Source organism: Dendrobates tinctorius, unplaced genomic scaffold, assembly GCF_039654945.1.
Source record: "Dendrobates tinctorius isolate UK_male_01 unplaced genomic scaffold, ASM3965494v1 ptg000075l, whole genome shotgun sequence".
In the NCBI taxonomy this organism is placed as follows: domain Eukaryota; kingdom Metazoa; phylum Chordata; class Amphibia; order Anura; family Dendrobatidae; genus Dendrobates; species Dendrobates tinctorius.
In genome coordinates this window covers 7,761,850-7,777,488 of record NW_027361743.1, presented here as the reverse complement: position 1 = coordinate 7,777,488, position 15,639 = coordinate 7,761,850, and the positions used below count along the sequence as shown (strand labels likewise).

Genomic DNA, 15,639 nt, shown 5'->3' with positions numbered 1-15,639 from the left:
CGTCTTGTCGGCATGTGACTAATCGCAAAAAAAACAGAATATAAAAAAAGTTTGAATCCCTGCGCATGCTTGTCTCGCGGCTGTTCAACAGGCGCAAAACATGCAGGCTCGGGGATTCGAACATATTTTTCGAGCATGCCGAAAACACTGTTAACACCCGAGCATGCTCAGATAACACCTTATCCAAGCACATTTGCTCCCCGCTGGTTCTGATCTCCTCTTCTTTTGGTAGCCGAATCCAAAAACCTAAAAACAGGCATTTTTGGTAGCCACAAAACCATCATTTAGTCACAGGAGCTTTTTCTAAATCTGCAAGCCCCCCCCCCCCATCGCAGACCTTTATAGCAGCTGGGAAATTTGATCCCTCTAAAAAACGGTTTAGAAGATTTCGGCTGCCGTACTTGAACATGTACTGCCTCTCACCTCCGTATATACATATAAAAAACCAAGCTGCCGATAGAGAAAATCCAGAAATACGAGTTTTCCTTTGGTAAATAAAAGGCTAAAAATGAAATTCATGACATAAAAGGGGTAAAGTCCTGCAAAGATCGATTTGTCGAGTGTCGATTCGCGTAAATATTACTTATTGCCTTCATAAAGGGACAGCTCTGGTATCTTTAGCCAAGGGGACTTGTAGGGAGAGAGTAGTTCTCTAGAAATACCAGTTAGATAGGAGCTGAATGAGCAGCAATTCCGGCCTCTACCCCAGCAGGAAGTCACAGCAGTTCTCACCCCAGCAGAGTAGGGGAGGCTGCAGGGTGCCCAGGGAAGGCACGCATTTCACATCCCCTACGGTCATGTTCACATGTCCAGTCATCATCCGCTAGAACGGACCCAGCAGACAACTTTTTTCACCACCTGAAACAAAAACGGATTTCAACTAGATCGGGTTTTGTTTTTAACATTGAAGTCTATGGATAACGGATCCGTTATATAGCCATCCGTTTTCCTCCCATTTGACACGGATCCGTTTTTTGCTTACTGGATCATTTCTAAATCTATGATTACTTAATATATGTTAAATATTCATTTTCACACCTCCAGTAAACACAAAAATGGATCCTTTTCAAATAGGAGGAATGCAGATGGCTACATAATGGATCCTTTCTATGGATGCAGATGAAATCAGTCTCTTTTTCAGGCGGACAATAAAGTTGTGTCTGCACAATTTTTTTTGAAACCGGATTGCTGCTGGATCAGTTCTAACTGATAATTACTGAACACGCACTTTCAGAGTCCCTTCCAGCAGTCCGGTATTGAACCCATTACTCCCCAAGCAGAACAGGTAGAGTGCAAGCATCGAGAGGAGTTTGTCATTGTCAGCTGTGCTCTGCATAGGCAGTAACCGAGATTACAAACTCGCTTCATTATACCGAGAACTTTGTCATCTCGGTCACTGTGTGGGAGTGGAATCCTCTCTCTTCTCTCACACTGTACATGCAGAGTGAAGCAGCCGATAAACCCATTTTGACTGCTGCTCTCTGCGCAGGCCCTCGCAGATTCACTGCACCACTCCGAGAAGTGGTGCTTGCAAGTGCCGCTCATTTGACAGTGGAAGGGAGAGGTGTGGCCCACCCCATGCTACCACACTGCAAGAACCAATCAGCAGCAGAGCTGAGCAGGTCATATGCATGTAATAGCTGTTGGCCGCCTCTGGCATTTCAGAGAAAATATACTCTGACGATCCATCTGGGAACCATAGCTGGAGACCGTAGACAGGTGTGGTGCCATCGTCTCCGCCAGGCTGTTCCCAGTGTCGTTCTTGGTGATTCCAGGTGATTGATCCATGTCAGTCACTTAGAACAGCGCTGGGAGTAGCCGGCCTAGTACAGTCTTCTCTCTCAGATGTTTAAAGCATATTTTCCTTGAAATGTCAGAGCGTTTACACCTGGCAGAAATCGTGTCCACGCTCGGATTCTTTCTGCCCACGGCTTGGGATTCTTTGGTGCAATTTTGCAACAAAGGAGAGAACGCAATCTAAAGGTTACCCGTTTGCTTTGCAGATGAATGCATCTATTGTTCCCTGTTATCAGTCATTATGAAAGGGGAAGTGGCCGACTTGCAGTTCATTTGGATTACCTGTTAGGTTGTATTAATCTGTAACCATTTATAAAATAACATATCCCCCCTCCCAGATACACACTCACTATGGGGCCGGGTGACGGATGGAAAATGTTACAGGAGGGCAGATCTTTTATGTCGCAAAGGTTACCAAAACCAATATCCTCCGAGTGGGTCTGCGCCAAACCATGAAACGCAATCCGTGGGAGTCAGAATACGTTCTTCTTACATAACAATGTATAACCACGGCAAGGTCAGCACCAACCGGCTGCACGCTCCGCAGACCTCTATCTGCCACTATATTCAGCCATAGCGTGAAAAGCGACTCGAATCGTGGAGGATAAAGGGGTATCCGAGCACGCTCGCTCATCACTAATTATAAATATAAAACTCCAAGAAACGCCTTAGAGGTGGTCCCATATCTTACCTCCGGACATAACTAGAAGACTTTCCTTCTTCTCTTTCTCAAAGCGGGTGGCCATTTCCTCCTGCGACGCTTCCTCCTCCTCTCGTTCTTCTTGAAGTTTCTTCATTTTTTCCATCAGAAGTTCTATCTCACTTTCATAGTCGGTATTCTGTGAACGATCGGACATTATCAACTCCAGGTACTTAAAGCACCAAAATGTCCATTTACGACCTACAGCTGCAATCACTGGACCCGCTCTCTCCTCCTCCCATTGAAAATTTGGTTTCAGAGAGTTTACACATTTTGTAATAAATGGATTAAAAAAAGAGCAATGTAGATAGCAACAAATGGTTTCTCCAAATTCAGTGTAAAACATCACTTTTACTACTGCAGTTTCAGAATTATTCATCCCCTTCTTGACGAGTGTCTTTAGTACTTAGCCCCTCTAGCTGTTATAACCTGCTTCAAACGTGATACATAGCCAGACACCAGTTTCTAGCAATGTTCCTAAGGAGTCTTTGTCCATTTCTCCTGCTCATCGATATACTTGGGTTTGAGTGCTCAAACCACCACCTTTTTATTCCACCAAAGATGTTCTATAAAATTAAAGCCTGGTGACCGTAATGGCCACGGAAAGATGTCCAAGACTTCTTCTAAAATTAAGCCCTTGTAGACTTTGAGATATGCTTGGGATCATTGTCTTTTTGGAAGGTCCACTGACCACCTAATCTTTAGCTTCCTTACAAGACACATGACGTGTTCTCCTAGGACTACCTCCGACCCCAATGACTGGTCCCTGCTCTCCCATTGATTCCGGTTTCGGCAAAGTGTAGCGTATACCATGTCTTAAAAGAAAAAACACTGGACATTAAGCCTAATTTCAGTAATGCGTTTTTTAAACAGTGGAGTATAATCTATTGTTCCCGGTCATCAGCCATGATGGCGGCGGTAGACTGTGCTGTTCTTCAACAGGATGAAGGACAGGACGTGCAGAGAAACTCCTGATTTTATCATTTGTACTTTATCTCCCAAAACTTTTGTAAACTTCTGTTCCCAACCTCAACTTCTCAAAACTTTTATAAACTTTTCTGTACGAGAGACGGATACAGCAGCTCGGGATTAGTGCCACTTCTAGGAAACCGTGTAAGTGCAGTAGTATTCTCCTGTAGTAGGGAAATGCTTCTATGGCCTCCTATAGGGAGCAATAAATAAGATAACATCTGAATATAGGGACAGATTTGTTTTTTCTTCACTGACCTCAGTGCTGTTGCTCATCAGGCCCCAGTTCTCTATACTATTGTCGTTGGCAAGATCACAAATGCAAAACTTGTTTTTCACCACTAGATGGTGCCCATTCGAATGTTCGGGGTCTCGGTCTGGATTTATGCCACTGCCGAACACAAAACTCGCCAGCGCGTGGTAATGAGCCAGCAGAACCACGGCGTGCACCAGCTCTGCCAGCGACCAGTTGTTCTCTCCGGTTATCACCAATTTCTGGAAGGAAAAAAAGATGGTCACAAGTTTAGGAAATTAAGAAATCAACTATCAGCCTGTTACACTACACAGGTAATATAGGAGGTCACATTTCTGGGTCGCACCCAAACGTCACGAGAACCCCTAAAGATCAGGCCATTTTTCAGCTTTGAGTGAAACCACCATACCACCATATAATGTATTGAAAAATCAGAAAAAAAATTTCAACAGAAAATATATATATATTTTTTTTTTGTTTGTTTTTTTCCATTGATGGAGCAGTTTTCTTTCAGTTTAAATTTTTTTTAAGACTTTTTAAGTGGGCTTGATCCAGCAATCCTGTGATCACTTGTGCTTTATACTTTTAGGCCCACTTCAAACACCCGCACCCGACATGCGTCATTCATGTACGTCAGGATTATACAAGGGGGGTTCAAATTTACCAAGTAAGGCATTTAAAAATAAATTTCTGGGTTGGAGTGGAAAAAAAATAAAAATACAAAATTAAAATGGATTTTTCTTTTACTTGTTTTAATTTTTATTCTGCAGGTCAGTGCTATTATGGCAATATCAGAAACAGATGCTTTATTTTTCTACGTAGTATTTAGGCTCGGTTCCAATAAAGTGAATTGAGCTGCAATACCGGCCGCGGCCTTTAGACACAAGTGGTGCTGTTTTTAGACGACAGCCATGTTTTTCAGGATGTGTGGGGTTGGCACACATTGTGGCATTGTTCAGGTGTGTGGTGTGAATGGCAGGGTGCAGGCGCCCATGTACTCTACCTGTATGTGCTCTTTGGTTATTAACCATGGTCTGTGTGCGAGGAGCTTGTTGATTTCGTTGAGATTTTTTAGCCTCTGCGGCACATAGTCCAACCCGTTCAGCCATTCGGAGGATCCTCCTGTGCTCAGAAACTCGTCCACGTGCATGTTTATCAGGTACCCGCACTGGTGCCGCGCTGCTGCCTGTGGAGCCGAGGAAAAGGGTCATTGATCATCACGTATCCCACGCATTTCACAGTCTTATAGGTACAAAAATACACTGTGCTCCAAAAGCAGTGAATTAGAGGGAGCGTTAGCAGTGTGAGACATGTACTGACTGACAGTCTGCTCTGCTGATCTACATATTTGACACTAGTGACGCCTCCTTTCATGTAAAATAACCTCTGGAGGCGGAGTCTTATGGAGATCTATGGCACGCCCATAGATCTCAACAGCTCATTTACATATTAAGAACAATTAGTTTTTCTCTGTCATAAGACATCAGGTCACAGATATCAAGGGATCATTTTATTCCGCTTCCTATGACCTACATGTCCATATAGACGGCTTAGGAGGGTTGATCCTACTGACAGATTCCCTTTAAAACAAGCATCCATTTGCATCAGTTTTACAACAGATCCTGATTATTATTATTTTTTTTTAATACTGCATCCATTGCAAACAGAAGACAACAGCACATGTGTGAACAGTGCCTGATATTGTGATAAAGAGCCACTAGAAAGTAATAGAGGACAGGAGTACTTGCCATGATGGCGATGTAGTGCCTGTAATGGAAAGGCAGGGGTCCGTCCATACGTAGCATGTAGAACTGTGTGCGGAGGAAGGACTCCAGGTATTGCGGGTGGAGGCTCATGACTCGGGTGATGTTGTCCAGGCGGCCGGATGTGCTGTACTCTGCGATCAGGCGGTTCACGAGGGTGACCACATCGTTAGTTTGGTCAAACTAAGCGAGAGAGAGAGAACAAAACTCAAGGTCCCGAAAACGGAAACTTCCCCAGATAAACTGCTCCATATTATCAAGATTTACATTCAGGAGAAAAAAAAAAAGATTTATAAATCCGCCAATTCTAGAAACAAATGGTGTACAGAAATGAAAGAACACGAATTATCACTAGTGATCCATCTAACATGATGTAGGGGCAGAGACCTCGATTCCAGTGATGTGTCACGTACTGAGCTGCTTGATGTAGTTTTGATAAAATCCCTGTTTTCTCTGCTGCAGATCTAGCAGTTCTCTGAATGCTGAGCTGTGTATAACCCCACCCGCACCCCTGATTGGCAGTTTTCTGTGTACACTTTGCATAGGCAGAAAGCTGCCAAACAGTGGTAGGGGAGTGGCCAGATAGTCCATCAGTGATAATCTCTTGCTGATAAAACAATGATTTTCTAAAAATTTCAGCAAGCAGCCCAGTAAGTGACATCACTGGAATCAGTGTCTCTGCCCATATATTATGCTGCTCTAAGATTAAGTAGCAAAAATCTGGTGACACATTCCTTTTAAAACAGATCTGTCACCAGATTTCACAATACAAACCGCACAATTTATTAACTAAACATTAAACCTGATGAGACTGGTGTACTTACTGTGAAATTCCATGCCAAAAATGGTTATATAATCCTTTCTGAAAGTTCCCATGCCTAATAAATGTTAACTAGCCGGGCTCGTAAAATGCTCACCTTAATCTCAGGATTATACAGCCAATCTACAACGTACATTCATGGTAAGCACACTGGCCTCATCAAGTACAAGATATCTACGTAAAAATTCATTCATTTGTAGCAGAAAAGGCCGTCGGTGCTTATTTGACCTCATGATAAATATTACCAAATGCAATCTAATATATAAAGCTCAATGTGGGTGTGTGTGTGTATGTGTGTATGTATGTGTGTATGTATGTATGTATGTCCGGGATTGGCATCCGCACCGTCGCAGCTACAGCCACAAAATTTGGCACAGTCACACGTCTGGACCCCGAGAGCGTCATGGGCTATGCTGTGAGGCGAAATTTTAACCCTGCACGTTCCAATTCACCAAACAATTTTGCCCCTATCTACATAATGGGGAAAAAGTGAAAGGAAAAGTGTTGGAGGCAAATTGACAGCTGCCAGATGTGAACAAGGGGGACTTAAAGAAAGAGAGCGATGGTGCCAGACAGTATATACCGTACAGTGGCTAAGGTGGGGCCCTGACATGGGATACTCACCACACACGGGGATATGAACACACACACAAAATGCGCCACACACTACCACGTGCTTCAACCCATATACCACCCTCAGCACACATTTCACCACACATACACCAACCTCGCCACATAAAAGTCCAAACACAAAAGTCACCACTCAAAACTCGCCACGCTGTCCCAGAGCTGTTTGAAAGATGAACAATGAGCTGTGATTGGTTGCTATCAGCAACAGTTTTCTTTGTAGACAGTTGTGGTAACTGAGGCCTATTATTCTTATCATTTCTATGGTGTTATCGTCCTTCTGTAAAGCTGGAAATAACACAATTTATTACCGTGCCAACACAGACCACCCTCTGACACAGACTGCAGGGGGAGCCCAGTATCACACAGGATAGGATTAGATGCACGGCTCAGCAGTCAGTATCACACAGGATAGGATTAGACACATGGCTCAGCAGTCAGTATCACACAGGATAGGATTAGACACATGGCTCAGCAGTCAGTATCACACAGGATAGGATTAGATACACGGCTCAGCAGTCAGTATCACACAGGATGGGATTAGATACACAGCTCAGCAGTCACTATCACACAGGATAGGATTAGATACACAGCTCAGCAGACAGTATCACACAGGATAGGATTAGATACACGGCTCAGCAGACAGTATCACACAGGATAGGATTAGATACACGGCTCAGCAGACAGTATCACACAGCATAGGATTAGATACACGGCTCAGCAGTCAGTATCACACAGGATAGGATTAGATACACGGCTCAGCAGTCAGTATTACACAGGATAGGATTAGATGCACGGTTTTTATGTGCAATATAATCATTATAATTTGTTATAACTAACCACAGTTGGTTACTATGCCCGGGCAACGCCGAGCTCCTCAGCTAGTTATTAAAATAAAATCTGAAAAGACGCACATGGACTGTTAGCAAATAAATTAGTATTCTTCGGAGAGCTGAAGCCGAAACGCGTCTTAATGGGGCGTCACGACCAAACTCTATTCTCTAGAGGATGCAATCTAATTTTCCCTGTTATCAGCCAGATCTCTGGTTCCTCTCCTCAATGGGATCACACTAGGAAGGTCAGGAGGTGACAACAACTCTGACACATCCACGCTTATGTACCTGGTGGGGTGGGGGAGGGGGCACTTATTTTATTTTTGGGAATTCTTTGAAACTTGTTGCCCCCTCTCTCTATCCAGAGGGGGTATTTTCAGTAACTATGCAGATACAGCCTATATCCTCTGCCCGGCCGGCATGAGATGCCAACCCAATGACCCCGACCACAGAGAAAGCGGAGAACATGAAAGATGGGGGAGAAGCGGGCCTCATCTTCTATAAAGTGATGGGGGCCGTAAATTACAGACGGAAGACATCCCTGCACAAAGCCAAAAATTACACATGACTTCAGGCTCCCGAAAGACTATCCGGAAAGTATACCTGGGCGTTACAAGGGTGTAGAGTGGTCTCCTTCACATCTTACAAGTCCGTGTGAATCCATTAGTGTGTTCATAGGGATTACCTCCTTCTCCAAACATGTACCAGTCAGTCATAATGAGCGCCTTCTCATTAACGTACATCAACAGCCAAGCCAGCCCCCTTTATATGCAAGAATTGCCCCGTCCATTAAAGAAGGACCAGGCAGGGTAGTACCTAGATATTTCCTGTTAAAGTGTCTATAAAAATTAGCTCACAGCCCAAATCTAAGACCTGCCTTAGGGCCCCATTACATGCTTCAATGTCCCAGCGATCCCACCAACGATCCGACATGGATGGGATCGCTGGGACATAGTTAGCTGATCGCTGGTGAGCTGTCACATAGACAGACTCACCAGCGATCAGGACCAGCGAGCAAGCTGGTATCCAAGGTAAACAGCGGGTAACTAAGCTGTTGTGAATTCGCTTTCTGGCCTACCTCTGGTTACTGCTGAAGGTGGTGGAGCTGGTAAGGTTGACGGAGGGGTTGCGAGTTCTCTTTCTGGGCTTCCTCTGGTGGTTACTGGAGGTAATGGAGCTTATCTGATTAACAGAGGCTTGCCACCTGATAATGAGGAGGACGATTGGAGATCTGGGGTTTCAGACTGGATTTAAGACAGCCGACTCCCTCTATCCCTGCTGGTGATTTTTTCCTGCCTCCTGAGGTCTTAGTTTCCAGCTCAGTCCCTGCATGCTCAGCTAAGTGTTCTTTTGCTTTTGTTCACATTTGATCTGGTTTTGTCTATTTCAGTTTAGTGTGGTCAGCCAGCTCCGGCTGGGGCTGTGCTGTATTTCCATCCTTATGTTACTGTTTGTGCCAGTTTGTTTTTGTCCCTTATTAGATTGGCCTCTTTTTGCTCTGCTTTCAGAATATACCAGAGTGCTGATATAGTGGGCGAAGTCGTGCGACTTCAGTATTTTTGCATTAGACATTTTGGACATTTTTTGCGCGATTGCAGTGTCTTTCCTTTCCTGTCCAGTCAGTGTGGGCCCCATCGTTTGCTCAGTCTATTCTCCTACCTGCGTTTTCGTCTTGTCTCACCGACAATATATGTTTGGGGGCTATCTATTCCTTTGGGGTCTGCTCTGGGGCAGTTTAGATTTCCCCTTTCTTGCTTTAGGCTTATTTAGCTCTCCGGCTGTGCCGAGGTGTCTAGGATCATCGTAGTTACGCTCCACGGCTACTGCCAGTTGTGTGGATAGGATCAGGGGTCTGCAATCCGATTTGTTACCAACCTCTCTGGTTTTCTGTGGCTTAGCTTGGTGACCCAATCATAACACTAAGTGCTGCGCGGCTCTTAGATACCCGCTGTTTACCCTGGATACCAGTGTGCTCTCTGGTCCTGATCGGGTATCCAGGGTAACCAACAGGTAACTAAGCGCCACTCGGCGCTTAGTTACCTGCTGTTTACCCTGGATACCAGCTCCCAGCGTCTGCTGTATGGCGCTGGGAGCTCCGGGACAGGACCAGCGAGATGTCCTGCAGGCCGCACTACCACAATTGTATTTGGATTACTTTGCTGCTCATCCCTTTCCGGTTTCCTTTTCCAATTTCCTTCCTTATATGCACACCTGAGTGTGTGTGTGTGTATATAATAAATATATAATATATATATATATATATATATATATATATATATATATATCTCCTCATCATCTGGACGACGCTGCATGGGAAAGAACACTGGATATGGACAAAAAGAACTTCACACCTAAATGATGGCGGCCGCATACATATAGGGGAATAATCCAACAATATCCATTTATAGATCTCTCATGTATCTGTTGTGTATCATCTATAGATCTCTCATGTATCTGTTGTGTATCATCTATAGATCTCTCATGTATCCCTTATGTGTCATCTATAGATCTGTCATGTTTCCTTATCTACTCATCTCATACCCATCTCCCTAATATCCATCATGTATTTATTCACAATAATCATCCATTTCCAATATCTGCATGTAGCGCCAATATCTTTCTAATATCTATCCCTTATTTGGGAGGTCAAGTGGTCCGAGAAGACTTAAAAAGACCTTTTTGATATCAACTTCACTCGCTATGTTTGGAGGAAGAAGGACGAGTATAACCACAAGAACACCACCCCAACTGTGAAGCATGGTGGGGGAAACATCATACTTTGGGGGTACTTTTCTGCACAGAGGACAGGACAACTGCACTGTAGTGAAGGATGGATGGGGTCATGTATCACGAGATTTCGTTCAACAACCTACTTCCCTCAGTAAGAGCATTAATGATGGGTCATGGTTGGGTGTTCCAACATGACAATGACCAGAAACACACAGCCTGGGCAACTAAGGAGTGGCTTTGTAAGAAGCATTTCGAGGTCCTGGAGTGGTCTAGCCAGTCACCAGACCTGAACCCAATAGAAAATCTTTGGAGGGAGCTGAAACTCAATGTTGCCCAGTGACAGCCCCGAAACCTGAAAGATCTGAAGAAGATCTGTATGGAGGAGGGGGCCAAAATCCCTGCTGCAGTGTGTGCAAACTTGGTCAAGAACTATAGGAAACGTCTGGCCTCTGTAATTGCAAACAAAGGTTTTTGTACCAAATATTAAGTTCTGGTTTTCCATTGTATTTAATACTTATTTCATGTAATAAAATGCAATTTAATTATATAAAAATTATACAATGTGAGTTTCTGGATTTTTTTTTTTATACTTGCATTCTGTCAGTTACCGTTGAAGTGTACCTTCGATAAAAATACGATAAAAATTACAACAGACCTCTCCATCCTTTGTAGGTGGGAAAATGTGCAAAACCGGCAGTGTATGAAATACTTATTTTCCCCACTGTATGTAAATGCAGAGCCGCACAAGACCACAGTGACTGACAGACAACAGCTTACACAGACAGCGGCGTCGTACAGGTCTGATCATTGGTTATTATTGTAGAAGTGATTCTTTATCAGTCAGAATTTACCATATAAATTAGGTTTGTAATCACATCTAGAAAGGTGAGGCCTAGATAAACACGATTGTCTCGTTACTGTATATGAAGCCGCTGAAGGTCTTTACCTCCTTTTCGGGTATATAGGCACTTGGTCCTCTTGATGGTTGGGATATTATGATTTTCTTATCCTAAAATAAAATGGACAAAAGGACTTATATAATACTGATAACTGTAAAATGCCTAATCTGACCCCTCTAAATGTACGCCCCTCTCCGAATATATATTACACACATTATCTTTGCAGTTACTAGTTTAAAATAAATATAAAAAATAAAAATATATATTTATAATATACACACCTTCTCATTCAAAGAGTCTTCTTTATTTTCATGACTATGAAAATTGTAGATTCACTCTGAAGGCATCAAAACTATGAATTAACACATGTGGAATTATATAATTAACAAAAAAGTGTGAAACAACTGAAAATACTGTATGTCTTATATTCTAGGTTCTTCAAAGTAGCCACCTTTTGCTTTGATTACTGCATTGCACACTCTTGGCATTCTCTTGATGAGCTTCAAGAGGTAGTCACTGGAACTGGTCTTCCAACAGTCTTGAAGGAGTTCCCAGAGATGCTTAGCACTTGTTGGCCCTTTTGCCTTCACTCTGCGGTCCAGCTCACCCCAAACCATCTCGATTGGGTTCAGGTCTGGTGTCTGTGGAGGCCAGGTCATCTGGCGTAGCACCCCATCACTCTCTTTCTTGGTCAAATAGCCCTTACACAGCCTGGAGGTGTGTTTGGGGTCATTGTCCTGTTGAAAAATAAATGATGGCCCAACTAAACGCAAACCGGATGGAATAGCATGCCGCTGCAAGATGCTGTGGTAGCCATGCTGGTTCAGTATGCCTTCAATTTTGAATAAATCCCCAACAGTGTCACCAGCAAAGCACCCCCACACCATCACACCTCCTCCTCCATGCTTCACGGTGGGAACCAGGCATGTAGAGTCCATCCGTTCACCTTTTCTGCATCACACAAAGACACGGTGGTTGGAACCAAAGATCTCAAATTGTGATGTGTCTGCTGCTAGAACTCTGGGTGGCATTGACCTGGTCTCTAATCTGAGCTGCTGTTAACCTGTGATTTCTGAGGCTGGTGACTCTGATGAACTTATCCTCCGCAGCAGAGGTGACTCTTCTTCCTTTCCTGGGGCGGTCCTCATGTGAGCCAGTTTCTTTGTAGCGCTTGATGGCTTCTGCCGCTGCACTTGGGGACACTTTCAAAGTTTTTCCAATTTTTCGTACTGACTGACCTTCATTTCTTAAAGTAATGATGGCCACTCGTTTTTCTTTACTTAGCTGCTTTTTTCTTGCCATAATACAAATTCTAACAGCCTATTCAGTAGGACTATCAGCTGTGTATCCACCAGACTCCTGCACAACACAACTGATGGTCCCAACCCCATTTATAAGGCAAGAAATCCCACTTATTAAACCTGACAGGGCACACCTGTGAAGTGAAAACCATTTCCGGTGACTACCTCTTGAAGCTCATCAAGAGAATGCCAAGAGTGTGCAAAGCAGTAATCAAAGCAAAAAGGTGGCTACTTTGAAGAACCTAGAACATAAGATATATTTTCAGTTGTTTCACACTTTTTTTTTTAAATTATATAATTCCACATGTGTTAATTCATAGTTTTGATGCCTTCAGAGTGAATCTACAATTGTCATAGTCATGAAAATAAAGAAAACTCTTTGAATGAGGTGTGTCCAAACTTTTGGTCTGTACTGTAATTATATATATATATATTTATATATCTGAGTATGTGTGTCAAGCCATGCCCACTCCACATAGCCCCACCCACTGGCGGGTGGAGATCGCTTGATGGTGTTTTTTTTTTAAATTTATATATAAAATGTGTTTTTTGAACCGTTGTATGTGCAAAAGTGATGTGATAACCACAAATCTGCATTGTGTTGTCATCCCCCTGTAATTCCTCCTGGTAAATATATACTAATGACTGGGCATTACCTCTTCCCTTCTCCCCAAAAAAAAAAAAAAAAGCCCTCCGGGACTGCAGGGCAGCAGCGCTAACAAGTAACCGCATCCCGTTTGTTTCATCTTGGCATGGAAGCGTGTAACAATCTAGCGATTAGATAAACCACTTTATTTGCCAACTTTAGTTCTTTAATTCCTCCCGATTATTTGTTGACCTGGCATATTATGTGCCGATCAGCCCCACTGAGTAAACACGAGCCATATGATTTACATGGCCTTTGGTGAACTTGATTTGGCATGGGTGACCCAACTTGGAGGCTCCGGTAACACAAACAGACCTGGAGCTGAATATCAGCATCTCCCTGCCCACCAGCGATCAGATGTGATCTGTGAGGACACCTGGCAGAAAACTGTCATTTCCCTGTATCGCCCCCAAACAGGAGAAATTAAGCATCTATTCACATTCAAAGTTTTCTAACGTGGACAACCCCTTTAAGGAACATCTTGACCACAGTTTGGGCAGTTAAGGCACCAACCAATGGTAGCCCCAACTTTAGAAATTCGGTAGCAGACCCAACAAGATTACCTTTTGACCCGAATGTATGGCAAACCAGATGATAAATTAAAAGGAGCACTCCGAGCAGAACATGGGTTATTCGTATTGGCTGAGCTGGTGTGCCACCATCATCCATGGATGCTTCTGGAATTTCAGCTCAGCTCCATTCTAATGCATGCAATACCAAACACAGCCCTTACACATACATACATTACACACACACCAAGTGAAATAAACATTGAACACGTCACCAATTTTCTAAGTAAATGCATTACTAAAGGTGCTATTGACATGAAATTCTCACCAAATGTTGTTAACAACCCATTCAAACCACAGTTATGTACAATAATGAGAAATTACACAGGGCAACAAGTATTGAACACATAACGAAAGAGGTACAAAAAGCCCTGGAAAGTCCTGACACAAGCTGACATCAGTAATTAGAACGCAATCCTGACACTTCGTGAAAACTAATATCATCTTGTTCAATTGATGGCCTATAAAAAGGTGTCTCATTACCAATGTGCTACACAAGAAACATCTCAGGATGGGTAAAACCAGTGAGCTTTCTCAAGACCTTTGCAACCTTATTGGTGCAACACATCTGGATGGCATTGGTTCCAGAAGAATTTCTAAACTACTGAAGGTACCAGCGAGAGCTGTTCGGGACATAATTCTGAAGTGGAAAGGACTTTATTTCATCCTAAACCGCCCACGATCAGGTGCTCCCTGCAAGTTTTCAGACAGAGGATTAAAAGAATTATCAGAAGAGCCAAGGACCACCCGTGGAGAGCTACAGAAAGAGCTGGAATCTGCAGGTACAATTGTTTCAAAGAAAACTAAAATTAGTACACAACCTCCATGGCCTGTATGCACATTCAATTGCTGAACGGAAAGCGGGTTCAAGAGTGTTTCACCATTTAGGCTAAGTTCACACTGGGTGTTTTTGAAGCTTTTTTTATGCAAATTTTCAGCTGTGTTTACAGTACCAGCAAAGTCTAAGATTTCAGAAAACTCATGCACACACAGGTTTTTTGTCATCTTTGCATGTTTTTTTTTGCCCAATGGTACTTTCAGCGCTTTTCATCCATTGACATGAATGGGTGGTGAAAAAAATGCATAAAAAAAACGCAGGTATCAGGTTTTGCTGGGGTTTTTTGTGTGCCGCAACCTGATTCTATAGATTAGGACTTTATTTTTCCAACATTAAACTATCAGCATGCCCAAGAGACAAATCGCAGCAAAAAATGCACAAAAAAAAGCAGCAAAAAGCGCAAGAAAAAACAAGGAAAATGTCCTTTTTTTTCTTTCAGCTTCTTTCCTGCCAAGAGATCTGGTTTTGCTGCAGAAAAAAAAAAAAAGGTTAAAAAAAAAAAAGGTTAAAAAATGCCTAGTGTGAACTTGGCCTCAGACAAGTCTGAAATACCGGGAGAATTTAGTCTGGTCACTTGAGGCCAAAATTGTACACTATGGATGCCATAACGTTTGGTGGTCAAAAGGCACTGGTTGGGATGGATTGGATCGGTGGTTACTGACATCTGGTGAGAATTTCATGTTGATAGCACCTTTAGAAATATTTTTACTTTAAAAAAATTGGTAACGTGGTCAATACTTACTTCATCTGCTGTATGTATATGTATAAGAAAAAAAAAACTAAACCGACTTGAAAGTTACAAAATTCCGCCCTCTGGCCATGTTTCCCATGACCCGTTCATATCGCTGGCTGACGCACGCAACAGTCAACTATTGGACGACAGGGGCACACCTT

The 15,639-nt window shown here is 43.1% G+C and overlaps 1 protein-coding gene across 2 annotated transcripts in view; it reads right to left on the bottom strand.

Moving 5' to 3' along the window:
* Nucleotides 1-15,639, bottom strand: part of SESN3 (sestrin 3) — a 77,921-nt gene that overhangs the window by 19,391 nt on the left and 42,891 nt on the right. Inside the window, exons 2-6 of one of the 2 annotated variants that reach the window (XM_073582963.1) lie at nt 11,439-11,501; nt 5,464-5,665; nt 4,723-4,901; nt 3,725-3,961; nt 2,489-2,636 (exon numbers count right to left, since the gene is read on the bottom strand). In XM_073582963.1, coding sequence (XP_073439064.1) covers nt 2,489-2,636; nt 3,725-3,961; nt 4,723-4,901; nt 5,464-5,665; nt 11,439-11,501 — 829 coding nt within the window. The remainder of the gene's footprint in view (nt 1-2,488; nt 2,637-3,724; nt 3,962-4,722; nt 4,902-5,463; nt 5,666-11,438; nt 11,502-15,639) is intronic. The other variant, XM_073582962.1, reaches the window with a different exon arrangement.